The 21,829-nt window shown below is 47.9% G+C and overlaps 3 protein-coding genes across 4 annotated transcripts in view; 1 reads left to right on the forward strand and 2 right to left on the reverse strand.

Moving 5' to 3' along the window:
* LOC119440572 (collagen alpha-1(VII) chain) overlaps nt 1–21,829 on the reverse strand; it is a 267,441-nt gene that overhangs the window by 36,428 nt on the left and 209,184 nt on the right. The gene's annotated exons all lie outside the window — the stretch shown is intronic.
* LOC119442144 (MIP18 family protein galla-1) lies at nt 2–1,526 on the forward strand. 2 transcript variants are annotated; one of them, XM_037706895.2, is made up of 6 exons: nt 9–123; nt 310–389; nt 456–620; nt 685–734; nt 1,020–1,065; nt 1,260–1,526. In XM_037706895.2, the coding sequence occupies exons 2-6, from the start codon at nt 341–343 to the stop codon at nt 1,358–1,360; spliced, it is 411 nt and encodes a 136-aa protein (XP_037562823.1). In that variant the 5' UTR covers nt 9–123; nt 310–340; the 3' UTR covers nt 1,361–1,526. The 2 variants fall into 2 exon arrangements, with proteins under 2 accessions (XP_049517886.1, XP_037562823.1); XM_049661929.1 differs by lacking the exon at nt 310–389 and having other exon boundaries at nt 2–123.
* The window catches only part of LOC119442145 (cAMP-regulated phosphoprotein 19), a 44,309-nt gene continuing 24,559 nt past the window's right edge, over nt 2,080–21,829 (reverse strand). The window contains exons 2-4 of the mRNA XM_037706897.2: nt 6,560–6,652; nt 5,827–5,934; nt 2,080–4,178 (exon numbers count right to left, since the gene is read on the reverse strand). Coding sequence (XP_037562825.1) covers nt 3,996–4,178; nt 5,827–5,934; nt 6,560–6,628 — 360 coding nt within the window. The 5' untranslated portion in view covers nt 6,629–6,652 and the 3' untranslated portion in view covers nt 2,080–3,995. The remainder of the gene's footprint in view (nt 4,179–5,826; nt 5,935–6,559; nt 6,653–21,829) is intronic.

Consider the following 21,829-nt stretch of genomic DNA (forward strand, 5'->3'; position numbering starts at 1 on the left):
ACGATAGGAATTTGGGAATAACCAGCGGGCCAGCGAAGCTGCAGCTGCAGCCACGAAATGCCGCGGCGTCTGCTGCGACGGTTACTGCAGTTCCACGTAAAATGGGCAAAGGAGCTTTAGAAGGTAAATATCAGCATTTCACTACGTCTGCCCTTTACTATTTGGAATCGGCACCATGTGTTGTCATGAATTATCATACGATACCATTTTAGTTGGTCTATTGAGCGCAATGAGCATTGTAAACACATTCTTGACACTTCTTGTCAAGTCACTTCTTGACAGCCCCCTTCTTAACGTCTCGTGCAACAGGACCATCGTGATCACCGTGTCCTGTTCTAAAATGGGCGTTGTTGAGGACGGAAATCGAAGGCTTGTCGAGGAGGTCTACGGTAAACAAGTCAACTACCGGTGCTTTGTAGAATTGCGAGTGCCTGAGCAAGTGCTTTTACCCGCAGATTTGATAAAAGACATTCGTGATCCTGAGAAGCCTCACACACTGGAAGAGCTCGGCGTTGTGTCCGAGGAGGAGATAAGCGTCAGCACTGATCGAGACGCGTACAGTTATGTGAGCGTCACTCTAATACCGACCGTGCCTCATTGCCACCTCGCTGCTATCATTGGTGAGCAGACAAGCACTATTTCGACTTTGAAACTTACCTTTTTTTTTCCCGTTTATTTACGCAGGGCTCTGTGTAAGGACAAAGCTTGAGGAAAACTTACCTTACAATTTCAAGGTGTGTAGCATTACATTACATACTGCCCTTCGTTAAAATTGTTGCTACTACTAAAAATTAGCTAAACGGTGACAAAGTGTAGCTACATAGTACGTTTATTGCACGGAATATTAAACCGTCATTTTCACCGCTAGCTTCAACACAGCAGTAAGAGATGCTGAAGTGTAGTCAGCTCAGTGCACCTCATTACTAATGGATGCGCAAGTATAGTGTACTAGAATGTGGTGTCTAGTAAACTCTATGCATAAGTCATAGAAAAATAGTCTTTTTTTTTTTTTTTTTCAGCTCGATATCTTCATCAAGGAAGGTTCCCACACAACTGCTGCTGAATGTAAGGCAATCACTCCTGCCTAATTGAGAGCTGTTCCCACTGCAGCACATGTATACAAACTCTTTTTGCGCAGGGACTGGACAATATGTGTTCAGTTACAGATAATGTAACTGTGTATAAATGGAATATAGAAAACTCCCATTTTTAGCAATAGCTGAACATGCAGTGATGCCAAATTTCACTTGCCTTTGCAGTGAGCAAGCAGATCAATGACAAAGAAAGAGTAGCCGCAGCAATGGAGAACAAGAACATTAAAGACATGGTGCAGAGCTGCGTCTCCTACGAGACCATGTAAAGTGCATCCTGGACTCTTCAGCTTCGCTCAGATGTGACCACTAAACGTTTACTTTCCTATTTCAGTCAGCTGCAACTATAAGGCGACGAGAAAATTTTTCATGTGTGATGTTTTTGCGGCCATGTCTTAATATTAAATGCCACAAATTGTTCACATTATTGGATAAGTCTTGCCTTCTTGAACTGTGAAGGAGGTAGGCAGCTGCTGATGGTAAATGCCAATCTGAATATACAGCTTGTGCACATACTTACCAAGCCATGTAATACAACAATACAATTTAACAGACATTTAATACAAGAAGCACTTGCCAAATGCAGCAGTGAACAAGATGAAGAGACTTGTGAACAAAACGTTTTGTGAACCCAGCCTGCAATATACAAGTGCCTGCAGCACCTTGTTTTTGGCATGGGCACTTGCTAGTCAAGAAAGGCACATGCATCAGGTTGTGCCTCTCACAGTGAGACTCAAATTGTAGTTTTGTTGCAAATCATGTCCATGCATGAAATAGAGGGACACTGTTTACTATCTCCCATTTGTCACAGTGACCTAAACACTTTAAAGCATGGGCATATTTGTCTATCAGCCAGTGTGGCCTTTTTTTACGAGATTCCTTCAATCGCATGAGAATGGGGCCTGGGCCATCCAGTTACTACCAAGACATTCTTGGCAAAGATACAAACTCACCGACTTCACTCAACATTGGCTTCAACCCTTCAGCATTCAGCAAGTACAAGATTTATTTCTACCCCAGAAGTCACATTCACTAACTGCCACACACACCAACCACATTTAGAAGGTTGGCTCACTCCAGCCTCCAAGTACAGGCAAACATGTCAAGAGCTGTCCTGGATTGATAGGACTTGACCCTACATTGATGCAGTTTTACTCTTTTCATTAGTAACACTGACTATGTTCACAATCCAGTCGGCTCTAATTTGTTGCTTTCTCAAGCGATTTCAACCGGCCTGTAGCACATGTGAAAAGCGTGTTGAATGCTGGACACAAGCTATAGTGCAGTCTACATGTAACAGTGCAGGGCAGTTGGAAACTTCAACTATTATAACATTGTCATACACAATTTCAATAGGCAGTGCAGTATACAGAGCTGATCGTTATAACCACTTATCGTCGTGTGCACGGTGAACTATCATGAGACTATGAAAAGGAACACATGAGTGCAAAGCAGATAATATTTGTCTGATGGTGCACTGTGGCCAAAGTTGAAAGCACCCTTATTCTGCCAGCTGCAGTCACGCACAGCAGGCTAACCTTCCTAGGTGGCTATCAAGAATAAAAAATGCTGCACACTATGCCATGCTGCCACACGAGTACCAGCGAACACTGTGTTGCAGCTTAGAACTAAGCCAGCTCTTCACCTTGATATCTTGACATACCGACGATTAAGGCACGATGTGAGCAAAAAGTAGCATTAATTGTCTAACGGAGGCATGCCTGGTGTAGTGCACAGATAGACATCAGCGCAGACTCCATTTAGAGGAAGTTTTGCAAAAGAAGCCAATCAAATTATTTGCACAAATGAGGTGCCAGTCGATGTGAAAAAGTGCCACCACTTTATTCAATTACTGTTAATTTCAACCAGACTGCTTTCAGGGCTATCTACCAAGCACTCGTGTATTCCTTTTCATAAAACTCTCGTATCATAAGTGCACTGCACCGCATTTCAGTCTCTTGTGAAGTTCTTGGTGAGCACTGAAATAGCAGTCTGAAATAGCATGCGAAGGTTTGTACAGACTTTTATTTACATGTGTTTGGCTCTAACAGTTGAAGCAGCAAGCTGCATGCTTAAGAAATGCACAGGAAGCGGTGTTCACAAGGTATGACCAATCAAGGCTATGAAAGTTGCCAAATTCTGCTCAGCTACTGTCCTGACAAATGGCTTTACAATGTGCTTGTACATGAAAACTGAACAATTGGCAGCACAAACCTTAAGTTTTTGTAGCGTATGAAATATTTTCTGAACCGTTTTAGTGCAGTTAATGGCACAACAGGCTGCAATATAACTTATACTGAAATTACAGGGAAAAAATTTACAATATAGACACGTACTCCAAGCACTAGCATATTTACAGGTCTTTTGTAGTTCTCACCCAACGTTGTTTGGAGGCCAGTCATTGCATAAAATTGTTTTATTTAAAAAGAGCTGTAAAAGCATTAAAAGCGCATATTCTCAGCAGATTAGCTGCACCACTCCAACTGTTGAATGAGGCAAGCCTTTCGCACTACCATTTTTACAGACAATACTACAGGGGGCAAATCAATCCAGGATGATACCTGCATTGTTGGTAAATTAAGCCCAAGCATAAGATACCGTCGTAATTTGACGGCTGAAATGAACAACAAAAGGGGCACCGGTAAATTCATCTTTGAACTTGTAACAGAACACAAAACACCAGATGCTCTTGCAGGTGGACCAGTCTCGCCAAATCGCACAAAGTAGACTGGTTGATCTCATAAGCACCTGACCAGTTCAGATCCAATGGCCACTGTGCTTCCAGCTATGAGCAACAGCAAGCCGCCTGAGTGCCCCTGTGTGTTGTGCTCAGGGGGCAACAACAGCAAAGGAGTTTCATGTCACCCAGAGCCCCGTAGGGCGGGCAGCCCCACTTTGCACCTTCTAGGAAGAAAGCCCCGTGGCCAGCTTGCTCTGTACCAGCGAGGTCTTGCGTGGTGGCAGCGACTCCACTGTGGGGATGGTCTCCCCCGTGGGGTTCTGGGGGACGGCAGGGGGCACCCGTGGAACCACTTTCTGGCCCTTTGCCTTAGCCATGTTGTAGTCTCCGGAGTCGAAATACTTTTGCTGCGCACACACACGAAAAACAGTGACAGCTTAAAAACAATGTTTCTTTTTCGAACTTGCACCCAAACCACAGCACCAGTACATTAGTATGAACTCAGTTTTCAGTGTAATTTTGCATTTTTGAGTCATTTTAGGCCTGTGCAGGGCATCACAAGGAGCTAGGACGGGAACTCCAAGCCTGTCTTTCATATTTGCATTTTTTCTGGCTAGTGGTAACAGACGTTTCTGGTATTCCATAAGTGTAATTCAGCAATCTAGCTATACTTAGCATTCCTTTTCAGAGTCCCTTTAAGTTTCGCAAGTGTGCAGATATCAGCATAAAAGAAACCATGTAGACAAGCAGAGAAAGCAACTCGATTGCAGCTTTTAGGCAACTATGCAACACAGTGCACTCTGTGTTAAGCAAACCAATTATGTCAGGAACCTGTGCTTGATTGCAAGGCAGGCATGGCTAGACAATTGCATAGTCCATCGCCATTAGCTGTTTCACATATGCTGTGGCAGTGCTTTGAAATACATGAAACTGTCTGCTAAATTGTAGAGTAAGCCGATAGTAATGTTTAATTCTTCAACCTACAACAGCGTCGTCTGTTTAGCAAGAATACACGATTTCATTTTGCCCGATATATAATTTGTGTCTGCAGTAACCGGTCATTATTGGCATTATACCTTTAGATCAATATCATATCAAATGTACCCACTGATCTGGCACATGGTTCCTCTACTTGGCAGCTTATGGTGGGGTCTCTGCCTTAATTTTTCTCTGTTGGACATGTCCAAAAGTCAGATTTTTTGCAGCCTTGATTTAGCTCTTGTTGCAAGCACTCAACTTGAAGTCGTCGTTGCTCCAGTGTTTCTCTCACTGCTTCTGCATGAACTTCACACTGCTGCTTACAAAATGCTAAGACTCGTCTTATGTCAATTCTCACAGGTTTGTCTGCACTCACTTTATCTTTGGCACTTAGTTGCACCAACAATTGTCTCTTGTCCTTGAAATTTCAGAATGCACATCTTCATGTCTTCAACTCTTTTCATTGCAAATCTTATACGAGTATTTCTTCCTGTTCACCCACGACAACCACTACAAACTGGCAAAATGAGTGTGGCATTATGCACATTAGTGAAAAAAAAAAAAGGTTTCCTAGAGCTTAGCTACTTATCCTAGTCAAAGTATCTGGTGCCAAGACAATATCTGCAGGCTCCATATGACACAAAGCTTTGGATGGGTGTAATTCAACACATTTGCACTAATGTACGAAAGTAAAGGACTGCAGCACCTGTCGGTGTTTCTTTCTTTGATGGTTATTTTAATGCCAGCACTTAGTACACACCAGGCCCGTAGCCAGGAATTTTTTTCGGGGTGGGGGGGGCACTTGCTTAAGGCCACGACTATTTGAGGAATGCACCTATTATTCAGTAATCATTTTCGGTAAAGCACGGAAAGATCAAAAATTTCGGGGGGGTGGAGGCCTTGACCCCCCCCCGGCTACGGGCCTGACACACGCACTGATACACAGCCAACAGGCAATTTAGTGGCCTTTCTCATGTCAAGATGTAAAAGCATTTCGTGCACTTTCAACAGTTAACGGATGCACCAACTTTCATAATCAGCCCTACTTTCTGAAGAACTGTACAGTGCGAGTCTCACCCCTTTGTTCAGTCGTTTCTGGAGGAATAGAGATCCTCCGGGCCTCGTGTTCGCCGGGTACTTGGACTTGAACTTCGCCTCTTCCTCCAGTTCTGCTTTCCGCATCGTCTGCCGCCAAAGGACAAGAATATGCTAGTTGACTCGCGCAAAATGTTTCAACGCACAGCTACGCAAAGTAGCACTCCACGCAGGAAAAATGCTACGGCATTATTAGCTCTAGTCGAGTGCCAAGTCACTTAAGCTGGAATAAAACGGCTAAAACGTCACTAGCAGGGTACGCACCGCACAATCCTCAATCCATTCCACAGCACAATACCAATATTTTGTCGCTGCCAACGGAAGCAACTGAGTAGTAACGAATCGAACAAAAAACTACAAACTTGCTGAACAAAGAATGACCAAGCGCACGTTAGACATAAATGACATGGTTTTTAATTCAGCAAGTAGCTTATTGTGGAGTAGTTGGTGGGAGTACAGAGAACAGCATGGTATCAGGCGACATCACTTAAGTAACGGCATTCAACTCTGAACGCAACGTCGCAACTACGCGTTCGGTCTGTCAAAGGCTAGACGACTGAACTAACTCTGCCCCGCGTGAAAGATGACAAGGCCAGCAATATTAAAAGTCGAGAATGACGCCCGTGAGCAGCGTGAAATCCCCTTTTCAAAGGAATAAGTTGACTGTTTTGAAGAAACCGTTATTTCGGGATAAGCCTAAGAGCGACGCTCTCACCTGTTCATCTTTCTCTGTGATTTCAGCATTTGCAGAGCATCCTGCGCCTTGACTGTCATCAGTGGCCATGGCTTTACCAATGGTAAGCGAAAGCTGCAGAGAACTCGGCAAAACAGTCTTGCGGCTATGGGAACGCAAGCGGTTGGACCGACGAACGGCGATAACGGCTAGGCAGCTGCTTCCTGGCTTCTTCTTCTACTTTACGACTTTGAATCGTGCCAGTTAACGAGGCAGGCAGCCAGAGAGAGCCGGTAACACGTGACCAAAATACATTGTTCGAGAACATGCAAAATTTATTTGTTATAAAAGCAGAATATGTAATAAACATAGTAATAGTACATTACAAACTTACTGTTTAGTGTACGCGTTGAGGTTAAGCTATGTAGTTAAGCCATAGACCGCAGAAAGCACAACCACCGCTCAAGTTTGTAGGCAATTTTGTGGCGTGATCAGCAACATTGAAGCACTCCTCAAACGCCTGCGCACGTGTTCGTGTTATGTCAACGGTGTAAGAATAACCGTGGTTATGCCTTTTAGCTGTTCCATGTAGGAGATGGTTTTCACTTAGCTTTTCCTTTTTCACTGTGACTGCAGAATGGCTCCCTGCAACTAGTAAGCCGCCGTGCGCTATTGCGCTCTGTCGTCAGATAAGGTTCCGAGGAAAAAAAAAAGAGAAAAAACGATAATGCCAAAGGCACCGAAGGCACGGAAAAAGCTCCTGCTAGCTGCACCGGTCTCGATGCGATGGCCGACAGTTGACGACGAGTGTCGCTCTCGGCTACTGGAACGCTTCCGAAACATGACTGGGAGCTGGGATTCGAAGACGCAGCCCCACCTCGTACTGGGACTTAACGCTACTGCTCGAGCTCTTGAACAGGCCCGACTGTCAGCGCGCTATTGAACTCTTCGGCGGATCCCCCAAGGCTCGTGCATGGACTCATCAGGCTGGCACGAAACAAAAATACAGCCGTACTCTGCGTCAGCGAGCTTCAGGAGTGGGTGCCGGCCTAGGTTCTTTGCTGGCGTTGGGACTGCGGCGAACGGCACCTGCTTCGAAATCAGTTGACGATTTCTTGAACTCGGTGCGACTGAATGCCGGTACTTATTCCGAAAAGGCGTTTGGAAATGGCAGCACTGTGAATCAAAGGATGGAAATGAAATGGTAGGCGAGACTGCAGTAACATCCACAGCCTCTGAGCCCAGGGATACAGAGCCGCTATAAGTGCGAAGAGAAGAAACGGGTGAAAGCAAGAGTAGTGAGCCGCCGTCTCTGAAGAAGCAGCGCGAAACTGACTGTGCGAAAACTAAAGACTCGCCTGAAGCACAGGTCGAAATATTACATTCAGAAATCTGCGCCACTAAAGATAGACTGGCAGCATCAGTTTCTGTAGACATCGAGCTTTCCGAAGACGGCGGTTTAGGATTTCCTGACTATGAATGGGATTGTGGCAGCCTAGTTGAGGTAATTGAATCGCTCCTGTGCACCACAAATGACAAAATCAGTTGGTGTGCATTCTGCTCACCAAGCGTCATGTTTAGTCAAAGCTAACATCAAGCAAGTTTTCTCAAAAGGAAAGCTGAAGAAAAAAGAAGCGTGGAGTACCTAAGGCAATTAAATAAGTTTGAAACTTCATAAGTGTGAAGAGCCTTGCTGGTGCGTACATGTGCATTCTGTCATAAGTGAGAAACATCAGAAGTATCAGTTGTGGAGGCAACAAAGAAGTTGTAATTGCATGCCACCCAGACACAATAATGACACGAGTGTGGCATGGCTTAAGGCATGAGAATATAGATTGATGTTATTGTTTATCCAACTATGTCACATAATACACTACGATGCAAAAGAACTTGTATCATCTCAAGAACCACAGGCTCATGCTAATGGGTGTAGAAAGCACTAAACCATTGTATTATCGAGTGGTGCATTGGCTGTACTGTACATGGGGCTCTGGTGTGTATGTTGGTTTTTTTTTTTTTTTTTTCTTTTTTTCCCACTCTTTTCTTCGGGGGGATGTCTTGTAAGCAGGGAAATTAATGGTGTTCAGTGAGCTGATTTTAGGGGCGAAGCACTTAGGGCCGAGCCTTGTCCCTCGCCGTCCGTTGTGTCATAGCTCTGGTTTGCACCTATACTGTGTATACCAGAGCATGTACATGTGTACTGTACACATGTACAGTATATATATATTGTGAGCGCTATTTTGGGCATATCGTCGTCGTCATCTGTACATACGACTCATCATCTTGTGTGAGCGCTATTTGTGCATATCGTCGTTGTCATTTGTACGTACGACTCATCATCTTTTGTCTCGTGCGGTGCTTCGTCTCTGACTCGGCGGCTGCTCGGAAATAAAGGCATCGTAACGGCCGACGTCTCACAAGTGGAGTGTGCTTCGATTCCCATGTCCTCTTACTTTCCCGATCCCCTGGAGCTCCGATCCGGTCGCAAACGCGGTGATGGCAGAAACCAAACCCATCCACAGTGCTGCTACCACCTCTGCTGAGCCAGCTGGGTCTACCTGGACGGTGAACACCAACACCAGATCCTCCCGTCTTTGCGGGCTCCGCGGTGACGGACGTGGAAGATTGGCTCGATCACTACAACAGAGCCAGCGACGTCAACCATTGAGACGACACGCACAAATTTGCGGTATGTCGCTTTTCACTTAACCGAAGTTGCGAAGACATGGTTTTTTAACCACGGGAAAGTGACTTTTCGGACTAGCCATCATTCACCAGCAATTTCGCAAGATATTCGGCATGTCCTCGGGACGCTTCGAAGTCGCGAAACAGAAGCTGGCAACGCGCATACAAGAACAGGACGAGTCCTATACATGCAGACCCAAACCGTTGGTGATATCATGGCGTGCCAACGTCTAGACACGCTCCAGTCTATTCGCCTGCCACGCGCCTCTTGCGACCCTCGTCTAAACGTGATGCTGAGCTGCGAGACCTGATACGCACTCTCATCAGGGAGGAACACGGCCATCTTTCTGGACTACGACGCAACCGTTCGCCCCGCTCCTTCTGGACTGCGTGACATCATCAAGGACGAACTGGCGTCGATGACAAACGCCCAAATAGACAAAGTCTACTGGACGATTTCGTCCGCCAAGTTACGCTGAAATGGCCCTCCCGGCCTCCCTCGACAGTTCAGTCTCCCCTGCCGAACTTACCGCGACCCCCTAGCTTTCGCTGGCAGCGATTACTCCTCCACAGCCGTACTACTCTCCATGGGGGTCGTCGCGCCCGGTTTGTTTCTACTGCGGTATTCGCGGCCACATTTCTCGCTACTGACGCCGTCTGCGTCAGCAGGATGAGAGGCGGGCTATGCTACCTTTGAGCGAGACAGCGCACCTAGGTTTGACTCCTACGTTCCCGGGCGTCACCTAGGTGAAACGAGGCTACGCCAACTTTGAGCGAGACAGGACACCAGGGCCCGATTCTACGTTCCCGACCATACACAACCTCCGCTGGTCGCTCTCCTTCACCTTCCCAGACATGGCTCAAGCATCCAGCTCGCCCCGCGTCGCTCTCTTCACCTTACCGCCGTTCCTCATCGCCCTTGCGCGCTGCTTCCCATGTTGGGACACCCGTTCGGAAAACTAGAGGCTCCAGTTTTTGTAGGAGAACTGCATCGTGTCGGACAGTCCCAATTCCTCCTGCTCGCTCCGCAATTTCCTCTCGGTTTGTGTGGAAGTGTTTCCTGTCGACGCCCTTGTAGATACTGGAGCCGCTATTTCTGTTATACATCGTGAACTGTGCTTTCGTCTGCGAAAAGTGCAAACGCCGTATGTTGGTCCGGTCCTATGTGGTGCCAATGACGTTCCCATCTTTCCCACCGGACAGTGCACAGCTCGCATTCTGATAGACGATATTCGTCATCATGTGCAACTTGCGGTGCTTTCGACGTGCGCTCATCAGATTATATTAGGATGGGACTTCCTGTCCGCTGCATCTGCACTAATTTCGTGCGGCGACCCAAGGATTCACATCAGCGACACCGAGACTTATCCCGTTTTTCGATTCCCGTGTCCCAACCTTATTGCAGCAGCGGATTTTCTTATCCCAACCAGACGAAGAACGTATTCTTACCGTTGAGTCAACAGACATTGTCGACGGAGACGCATTGGTTGTACCTTCTCAGCGTTGCATTTCTCGAGGACTCGCGATCGCTTCTTGCTTGGTCAGGTTCTCGAGTGGCTATGCCAGCCTCACAGCCTTTAATACCACTCCTGAGCCACTAATACTGCCGAAAAGGGTCTACTGTCGCCAAGCTCGCCGACGCTGCGCCGTATGTGTCGTCATTGTTTCGCCTGCCACATCTTCCGCGCATTGTACGCCCGCAGAAGGCCACACTAGTGCTATTAAGGCCACCTTGAGTGCACATCTCAATCCGGCCTAGACCAATGCGACTCCTCACCATTTTAATGAAGCATGAAGCGTGTTTGTGACGTTTCTTCGCGAGGGCCTGGGTCAGAACACTGTAACTACTCATCGAATTGAAACAGACGGCCGTCGCATCATTCGCCGTCGCCCTTACCGTGTGTCACCTTCGGTGCTAAAGCTAAAGAACAAGTGAACGACATGCTGCCACGCAACATTAAAAGGCCTTCAGCAGCCCTTGGTCTTCTCCTGTTGTGCTTGTTAAAAAAAGGATGGTTCTGTGCGCTTTTTGCATCGATTATAGGGGGCGTTAAACAAATTACCCGTAAGGATGTTATCCAATGCCTCGTATTGACGATGATTTGGATACCTTACAAGGGCCGAGTATTTCTCGAGCCTCGACTTGCGCTCCGAATTTGGCGATTCCCATGCATGAGCCAGTATAAAACAAGAGGCTGCGTTTGCTACACCTGATGGCCTTTTCGAATTTAACGTGATGCCTTTTGACTGTGCAATGCACCAGCCTACGTTTGAACGTATGATAGATACAGTAATCCGTGGCTTAAAATGGAAGACCTGCCTTTGTTACTTGGATGACACTGTCATCTTTTCGTCCAGGTTCTCCCAGCCCCTACAACGTATAGAACCAAGTTTTTGCGTGTCTAGCAAAGGCTGGTCCCCAACTCAATACTAAAAAGTGTCGCTTTGCAAGCCGAAGCATTAAGCATTGGGCCACGTCGTCAGTAAGCATGGCATCCAGCCTGATCCCGGATAAAATCGCTGCAGTACTGCAATTTTCGCCACCAACCGCACTTAAAGAACTCCGCAGCTTTCTAGGACTGGCGTCCTACTTCCGCCGCTTTGTCCGTGACTTCGCCACCATCGCCGCTCCTCTACACAAACTTCTGACTTCGAGCGCGTCCTTTGTAGTGGTCGGACGACTGTGAAGCCGCCTTCCGGACCCCTCAAACGAGTTCTCACGTCAGGGCCCGTGCTCCGTCATTTCGATGCACACGGCCCCTACTATTCTACACACTGATGCCAATGGGCATGTAATTGGTGCTGTCCTGCTGCAGCGGAATCAGAAGTCCGAAGAGCAAGTCGTGGCTTATGCAAGTCGTGCTCTTTCTCCTGCTGAGCGCAACTACACAATTACAGAACAGGAATGCCTCGCCATCGTGTGGTCAATACAAAAATTTCGACCCTATCTCTACGGCCGCCATTTCACAGTTGTGACCGACCATCATGCTCTCTGTTGGTTGTCGTCCCTGAAAAACGTGTCTGGACGCCTCGGCGTTGGGTACTGCGCTTGCAGGAATATGACTTCACTGTCACGTATAGGTCCGGCAAACAACATCAAGATGCCGACGCTTTGTCGCACTGCCCGCTGTCCCCAAAGCCCATGCTTCACCTTCGGTATGCACGTCACCATATAGCCACACGTCCTCAGCACACGCCCAGTAGCCCGGGTCAGTCAGTTGCCTCAGCTGACTTTCTTCCGTCTACTGACCTCGTCTCACTCCACGTACTGACCCATACTGCCGTACGCTGATCGACCGACTGACTGACTTGGCACGACCCCCCAACAGTCGCTTAAGACGACAACTTTCGCGTTTTAAGCTTCAAGGTGGAGCGTTATTTCGATCAATCTACCATCCTTCCGGTAACCGATGGGTACCAGTCATACCTCGCTCACTTCGACTCCAAGAATTAGAAGCATTTCAGGACAACGCGAAGGCTGGCCACTTGGGCTTTCATAAGACCTACGACCGCATCAAAACGCGTTGTTTCTGGCCGGGCCTTTCCACCTCTGTCGCCAAATACGTTGGATCCTGCGCGTCATGCCAACATAGAAAACGCTCGACATCCCTTCCAGCCGGTCCTCTGCACCCTCTACCATGCCCGTCCACCCCCTTCGAATTGTGGGCATAGACTTGTACGGACCCGTCCCACTCACGCCCGCTGGTCACCGCTGGATATTTACCTCAGTGGATCATCTAACGCGGTACGCTGAGACAGCTGCTCCTCGCTCTGGTACTGCCTCTGAAGTCGCCGAGTTTTTCATGCACAGTATCGTTTTGCTCCACGGCGCACCTCGTGTCCTCCTGAGTGACCGTGGCAAGACGTTCCTATCGCATGTCCTTCGTGAAGTCCTCCAGGCCTCTGACACCACCCATAAGACCACATCATCGTACCATCCGCAAACAAATGGTCTTACAGAGCGTTTTCATCGAACTTTGTCCGACATGATGTCAATGTGTGTTCGACCCGATCCCACCAACTGGAACACCATCCTACCTTTCGTGACGTTTGCGTATAATACTGCCGTCCAACGTACAACCAATTACAGTCCCTTCTTCCTTGCGTACGATCGTGCGCCGTCTTTCGTCTTGGACACTACACTCCTTTCAGCACCTGCTGCTCCATCCGCGTGTCTTCCTGGAGAATTTGCTGCTCGCATCGCCCGCTGCCGTGAAATTGCACGCGCCAACACTGCTACCATTCAGGACAAAAGAAAAATTCGCTATCATGCGACGCGTCGCGTTGCTTCGTTCCGCCCAGGCGACGAAGTTCTTTTGTGGACACATGTTAGCGCACCGGGGCTCTGTAAAAAAATTTCTCCACAGATATCTCGGCCCCTACACCGTTTTGCAAAGAACTTCGGCCGTTAACTACCGCGTCAATCCTGTCAGCTCAGCTACTGACCACCGCCGCCGCACTACGGAAATCGTTCACGTATCTCGCCTGAAACCCTACATGCGCCGTACCTACTCTTTCTAGCTTGCGGTCTTGCTGACCGCTTTCCTGAAGGGGGGGGGAAGTTAGTGTGAGCGCATTTTGCGCATATCGTCGTCGTCATCTGTGCATACGACTCATCATCATCTTTTGTCTCGTGCGGTGCTTCGTCTCTGCCTCGGGCGACTGCTCGGAAATATAGGCATCGCATCGGTCGACGTCTCACAATAAGTATATAGTGAAACTAACGTGCCACGCTTACAGGCGTATTTCCAAAGAGAAGTAGCCAAATAATTCTTACCCATCAAACGCCTCTTTTGAACACAACAAGGGAACCAATGTTATCTCGTTTCACCATTCTTAATGAGGTATTTATCATTTCTTGATGGCAAAAAGAGCAAATCCGAATGCCGGGCCCCATTTTCTTGCTCAGAGGGATTGGGACCTGTATGTCCCACTGTCCGATTTGGTCACTCACTTTGATCAAGCGGAACCCATATGTCCCGCTGTCCACTTGAGGCAGTTCACCTATTCTGAAATGGTGCGAAGGAGCTTGCACATGGCTGAAAGTTGCACACAACCCGCCGTGGTTGGTCAGTGGCTATGGTGTTGGGCTGCTGAGCACGAGGTCGCGGGATCGAATCCCGGCCACGGCGGCCGCATTTCCATGGGGGTGAAATGCGAAAACACCCATGCACATTAGCTTTAGGTGCACGTTAAGAACCCCAGGTGGTCTAAATTTTTGGAGTCCCCCACTACGGCGTGCCTCATAATCAGATCGTGGTTTTGGCACGTAAAACCCATAATTTAACCTAATTTAAAGTTGCACACAGTTGCATGTGTACTTGGTGGGGGCTTTTTTCTTGTTGGTTGAGCAGCAGCGGAAACGGCATCGCGTTCCTCTGAGGTTTACATGGTTATTGTTCCCGGAGAACCGGTTCTCTTCGGGAACACCGGTCATCGCGATGTCATTGCTATTTCCTTTCTTATTCATGAAGGTGGTAACAGTCGCCTGAGGCTTACAGAAATTCCTTTTCACGATAAGCTGTCTGCCGAGCTTCCGGAGCCAGTGGATGTATTGTACAAATGGATTTAGCAACAGTGCGTCAAGAATTAAGCTAGAAAATTCTACCTCGCCCACTGCTAAGATCTTTGCTCTGCAGGATATGCATTCCTTGTTCGGTCGAACTTCCCGAACGCACCCATCCAGAAGAAGAAGAACGTAAACTTTATTATCAAATCGATCAGATTTTAGTGCGGCGTATTTTTAGTGGGGCTGGGCACCCTTTGCGGACGCGGTTCCGAGACCTTGTCTCGAAGCGTCTTCCTCGGCTCGCTGGACGGCCCAGAGTTGTACTGTCGGATTCGAGCTGAGCAGTGCGCTCTTCCAACGCGAGCGGAGGCTGACGGTAGAATACTGAGGTGTCGGCACTGCCCGAATTGTTTGTTATGTCCTGACATTCCCATAACATGTGATTAAGTGTGGCAACCTCGCCACAGGATGTGCATCTGCTTGTAGTGTACATGTCTGGATACATGGCGTGCATGAGTCTGGGTGTTTTAATTTTTGACCACCCGAGAACATTCAACCAATTTCTTTTTGCCATTCGGCAGCGTGCTTTGGACATGGACTTGACAGTGTCGTTCGTTGTAGTTAGACATCCGGTGGACATTCTTTGTGTCCGTCCACGCGTGGGGAATGATGCTGCCCCACTTTCTTCGCCACAAGTGTGATCCCCTGCCCATCATGTCGAATTTCACCTAAGGTTGAAGGTCTTTTCTGTTTGTACAGCAAGTTGCGCAGTCCATGTGTCGAAATTCTTGGAACAGGTTCGTGGAGGTAAAAAAGCTCTTGCGAAACAACTGAGACCCGGTAGACAGGATACCATCTGCTAGCGTAAGAACAATACACTTCCCTAATGTGCGGTGAAGAGCCTTTGGGCGCTTTTCCCCTCGTAGAGTTGAAACGTGAGCAAGTAGCCCATTTCCGCGCGAAATTGGCTACTTTCGTGCCATTACGTGACACGAAAGGACGCTCTGACTATCCTGCAAAATAAAATATACACGAAACACACCCACGTACACGAAATAAAAGAAACCTAGCAAATCACCATTTAATGGCTAAAAATCTGCAAATGAAAAAAAAAAACAGATGCAAGCTCAAAGAATGCACAAAAACATGTTCTCGCGCCGCCACGGAGCTCTCGAAAAATTTGCCGCACATTTGCTTGCTTCGCTGCAAATGACGTCGAAACACCTTCGTAACGTAACACCTTCTCCTCCCTCCCTCTCGCACCTCACGCTCTTCCCCTCCCCTTTCATTCCTCCCATGATGGATGCAATGGAGGTTTTGCTGAATTCAATTCAACTTTCCCGCGTAGCCCTGCGCGACATCTGTTGGCCTTTTATTACTATGTCTTAAAACCGGCTACAGAGCCGCGGCTTCAGTCGGCTTGTTTTAACGCGTAGCGTCTCTTCGACACAATTTCTGACGCGTACATCGTCCCGCCGTGCGGCAGCTGGGCACTCGCTTCCGCTCTGAGTTCCCTGTCACGAGGTGTGTCGTGGCTGATGTCGTCTTTTCGACACCATTTCTAACGCGTTGAATTTTTCATTTAATAACGTACAACCAGTCCTCTGTGTATTCTTAATTAACTGAACGCTGGGGATTGCAGTTGTGTACAAATATTTTGCCTCACATAGGCCTGAGGTTTCCTTTGCGCTGGAAAATGCTGACGTGTATGACTCCGTACCACCAGTGGCAGTAGCTTGGTTGGTTACAAACTAAGCTATTGGTTACAACCAGCAATCGTAGTAGCTTGGTGGTTAGGTTGGTTACAACCAAGCTACGACGATTCAACGGGTTGAATCGGTTTTCGCCGGGCGGTTGAATCGAGTGATAGACAGACAGACAGAGGAAGCTTTTCGCGTTTAGGTAGCTCAAGAAAGACTATCGTGTTTAAAAGCGATTTAAGAGGTTCAGTCTGTGCAAGCGCACCTGGTATTTTTATAAACGGAAGCGTATCATTGCTCTTTTGTCGCAAGCAGCGGCTGGGTGGTTTAATCGCGCGCACACATCATCCCACGTCATGCTGGCAGCGGCTGAATGCCGTGCTCCGTGATATTTTATTAGAGCGTAGCTCTTGGCGCCCATTCTTGCATTGAACGTCGGCGTGCCTCGGGGTCTCTCGGCGTAGCCGAGCGACCAAGCACAGCGAAAGATGAAAGAGCCAACGCGGAGCGCAGCGAGGATGAAAGACGGTGAGAACGAAGAGAGCTCGAGAAGGAAACCGGAGGAGGAGGCTATGGCGAAAGCGTGAGAAGAAAATCGTAGTGCTGCGCAATACGGGGTCTGCGGCTGCGACCACTACGAGATGGAGCAAGAGTAGCGTAGCGTCGTCTGTTCACCGATGGCATTCGGCGAGCGTGTCCACTGATAACATGTATGGAAACAGAGCGCTGCATGAACGGATGTCTGTCTGCGGCAGCTGCTGTGAATCGCGCCCACGCGTCAGCCACGTGCGGCCTCCCGCGATCTCCAAATTAACGAGGCAGTCGCGGCACACGTCGCTCCGTTTGGAATATGCCGCACGAGACATATTTTCCGCGCCAGCTAATATATCGCGATATGAAGACACGTATTGAACTACGCGCGAATTTCAGTCTCACCTGGTTCGGGGCCTCTTCAGTGAAAATGAAAATTTTGACAGAGGTGAGATTCGAAACAGCATCTTTTACCTCATAGCGGGATCTTCTGTATACGCAGACATGTATGATGACTATAGTTTTAAATATTTTGCTTTGCGCAGCACTGATTCCCGTGTGAGTGCGTTCAGCACAATCTCTGTCATTTAACTTATAACACCTATTATTTAATTTGCAGAAACTTTGATACAACGAAGGTCTGACTAAAGGCTGCCAGTCCGACCCCATGTAATTCTCAAGCCAATACTGTTTCAGTTACTGACCTATCAGCGGTGTTTGGCCGTAGTAAGAATTTGGCGGCATCCCAGACATTACAGCGAAATGTTCCTACGTGAGTGCCGCGAGAATTTACGTATTTACTGCTGGCTTCGCTAAGACATGTGAACCGAAGATGACTGACCTTGAAGTACAATCTAATATTCGCACTCATCATCTAATTGCCGCTAAGCCACCGTGGCAGTTGCATCAGCAGGGAAGGTTCTTGCCATAATAACTTCGTCTTTCTTTTTCTCACCTGTGATGTTTTAGGCACTTGCCACCTCTTTTCTTCGAAGCAGTAGCTCGCCCCGTCAAGGTCAACGTATCGTTTGTGATTTCTGACTGTTAGTTAACTTAGGAGCTTCTTTTCCATTGCCAATGCCTAAACAGTGTCAGTGTATAGGGCGGGGTGAACAAATACTTCATTGAAATTAGAGCACATGCGAACTGTAGTGTTTCATGTTGACGTAGCCGCTTTTATTTTATTGTAAATATTTTATTTATTTATTTATTTATTTATTTATTTATTTATTTATTTATTTATTATTTATGTTTGTCACATTGAACATTATTTTATAGCTCCCTTCGCCCTAGTTTACCTATCCGGCCACCTAGCTCAACTTCACCCGCACTGGCAACCGCCGTTCAAGTGTCAGCAAATGTAGCTAGTGAGGTACAGCGCTGGCACCAGTAATTTCCCTTGTTTTCCTTCATAATTTTGTTTAAAATTTACAACCAATTACTACTGCTAGCGTTTTCACGATGGAAGCTTGCATTGGGTAATTCGTATTTTCATCTTCGTGCTAGTGTGTACTGGGTAAAGACGTAGCGCCTACGTCGACAAAGGGGCACTCGCCTTGTGCGTGTGAAAAAAGTGTTAAGAATGTTTTTAGTCACCGTTCCCCTAGCCTATGCGTGTTCGCCACGTCTGCAGCACATTGTCCTTGGCAAAAGCGGTAGCTAGTAGGTGCTGCGTTCCAATCTATCTGGGAAGCCACTTTGATACCTTGTACTTTGAAGACTGGTAGCCTGTCCGCTAAAGTTTCTCGGTTGCCCAGTCTCTGTTCGCTACCTAATGGAAGTAATTGTCATTCAATAGCACTTACATGGCCTGTTCCCCTTTCATGTACCTTTCAATTTATTGTAGCACGAACTCCACAACCAATGTGAGCTCTGTTATACTGGGGTGCTATGCGGGATGCGCCGAGTTTGGGGAAACTCAGGATCTTCACGAGCTCTTCCTTCACTTGTTTCTCGTTCCACCGAGTGCATTACAGGTACAAGCAAGTTATAAAATAAATGCATTTAGTACATTAATATTAGTCACATCAACGTGGGTTGTAAGCGTGTTAAAGATAACAAGATGTACACTGAATGTGTATTAGACTAAATTGTAGTTTAATATGTTTCGTGTTATACAACGAAAGGACACTCGCCCTCTTTTTTTTTTTCTCTGGATTCGATTGGCGCGGCTCGCTACGTGCTTGCGCTAGCATTTTCGAGCACCGATTCATATGCGCATGATTTCTCACTTTGCTATCAACAGATCGCTCGTTGCCCTTCTCTTACCTCCAGATTAGATTAATGCGGCTCGCTACGTGCTTGCGCTCCCATTTCCGAGCACAGATTGGTGTGCACCTGGTTTTCACACCGGGATTTTAAACAGATCGCTCGTTGCTCGCGCAAAGAAAAAAAGGCTGCGCGTTAGGGTGCCTCGATGCGCGCCCGCACATCAAGGCACCCCTGCTGCCCCAGCTGCGAGACGAAGTGAGCGTCGGCTAGCTAATAAGTGTTTGCCGCACGCTTACCGTGTAAGTTACTCAGGAATGCAGGAAAGCACTCATACAAGGGTCAGAAAACTACGCTTTACTTTATTTTACTTTGCGATGCACCTTCATACTGGCAAGCGTCGAGCGATGGCTTCTAACAACAGCAGGAAAGAGTCTTTATACTGGGTAGCCCGAGCGACCCGTGGCTTCGTGCAAACGCAAAAAAGTGGCTTTGCAGCGCACGTGGCCGTTGAGTGCCACCACATCCATCCCAGGTGGGACTCCAGCATCGGTGCAGATACCCTGTACCCATCGCTGACGAGGTGGCGCTTCACTTTTTGACAATAACTATTTTTTGCGTGTGAACGGCCGTGATGGGGACCACAAAGTTCCCGCTGTGGTTTACGGTCTCCCAATGCAGATTGAGGCATAGCCCCGTTAGCATCCACTAATTTGGGATACATTTGTATGCGGCCAATTCGTCACTATGAATAATGGTTCCCGGTTGAACATTGGCTGCGATAATGGCGCCTAGCATCGCCGCTTTCGTCGGCGACCATGAAAAGCCGCAGCACCCCTCTGGTCGCGCAAAACATGCAGAAGACACCTGGGCCACAATCTTTAACACCGCCATAATTTTCGCGGCTCGGCGGAAAGTTGTCGCCCGTCATTAGGCGGCTTCGATTGCACTTTTGCTCGCGCGAAGAAGGAACTCGTCAATTTGCGCTGTCTACCCGCTGCCACCGAGTGGAGGTCGCGCCAGCAGTCGTCTCTCGCGACCTTACGGGGGTAGTTCCGCCAGTCGGCGATGGCGTGCGCTCTGATAGTGGAAACAAGTCGCCGGTCATCTACTTCAACAGCCATATGTCTACGCTTTTTCTCACGCAGTACGGAGCCAAATCATTTTCCGCCCGGAGAGGTGGTCGTTCGGACGGCCGAGGCAGTCCGTTTTGGCGAAGTAACTCCTTACCTCTTGCCCGTGCAGTGCAGCGGTACTGTGTAACTGCGAAAACTGCTTTCGGCCCTGTTGCACAGGAAGGCAGCCCGACGTCCATTCTGAGTCTTCGAATATAATGTGACCACTTTGCCTGCGCAGGTTGGTTGGTGCGGGTGAACCCCCAGGTGCTCGCAGGGCCCAGTACTCCGATGACGACGCCGGGCCTGGCCTGAGGCTGGGGCGCGGTGGACGAGCAGCGCTTGAAACAGGAGAGAGCCGAAGCGATCGCACGAACTTTCCTCCGCAGCCTGTGCTCGGAAAGCATATATGCCCGCCACGCTGTCTCCGCAGCGAGGAACCTTCGCAAAATCGTCACACAGCAGCGCACTGGACGTTTTGGAAAGGCAAAAAATGGCGCTGAAACTCTACGTCGTCGGGTCATGTAGGTGAACGAGTCGGACGGTCATATTGACGCTTATGCCGCTGGATGCGATGACACAGGGCTGCTGCTGCCGCGCATGTTCACGAGTTCAACTCGATGATGATGATTGATTGGGTTTATTGGCGCAGGGCCAGACGTGGCCAAAGAGCGCCAAGACGATGGTAATGGCTGTTAGTGTACATGAATAGTGGACTATATGAACAAAAAGTGACATGGCTGTAAAGGGCCTAAAAACAGTCGCTGTAAAGTGCGTAAAATCAATACGTAATAGATATGGCAATGACTAATTATGTGTACATGTAGCACAACATCTTTCAAGAATGCGAGGACTGCGTTGGTGTCAAAAAGCGGTTCTTTACCGAGAAACATAGCAGGATGGAGAGGGATACAATAGCGATATGCTAAGCGAAAATGTTTCTTTCTTTCTCTTTCGGCTTCCCGACACTGCAAGAGGACGTGGAGGACGGTGAGCCTCTCGCCCATCTACCACAGGTTGGAGGATCATTACACTCAATAGAAAGTTGTGAGTACCATATGTATGTCCTATTCTGAGACGACAGAATAGGACGTCAGTTCGCCGTGTTTCGATGCAGAGGGCCAGAAACCTAACTGTGGCTTTATCAGTGAGCTATTATTTGTTTCCGCATCCCACAAGCGTTGCCAGTGGCTTCGCAGTTTCTTACGCAAGAAAGGTTTCAAATCTGTTACAGGGACAGCAGTTGTAAGATTAATAGCGTGCGATGTTATGATGCGGCCATTGGGTCGGCAGAACATTACCCTCAATGTCTCTATGCCCAGGCACCCAGCATATTATGATTTGCTGTTAGATGCATAAGCAGAGCAGATCAGTGAGTAGAGGTTGAAAATACAGGGTGTTTATGTTTTTGCGGCATCATTAACGCTTAACAACGCTTAAAGAGTCGGTAAATATTACAGCCTTTTGGAGTTTCAATCTATCAATGTGTTTCACTGCCGATAGTACTGCATAGGCTTGGCCGTAAAGATACTTGCTTGGGGAAAAGTACATCGGATTCTGAGAA

This window comes from Dermacentor silvarum, chromosome 2, assembly GCF_013339745.2.
Source record: "Dermacentor silvarum isolate Dsil-2018 chromosome 2, BIME_Dsil_1.4, whole genome shotgun sequence".
NCBI lineage: Eukaryota > Metazoa > Arthropoda > Arachnida > Ixodida > Ixodidae > Dermacentor > Dermacentor silvarum.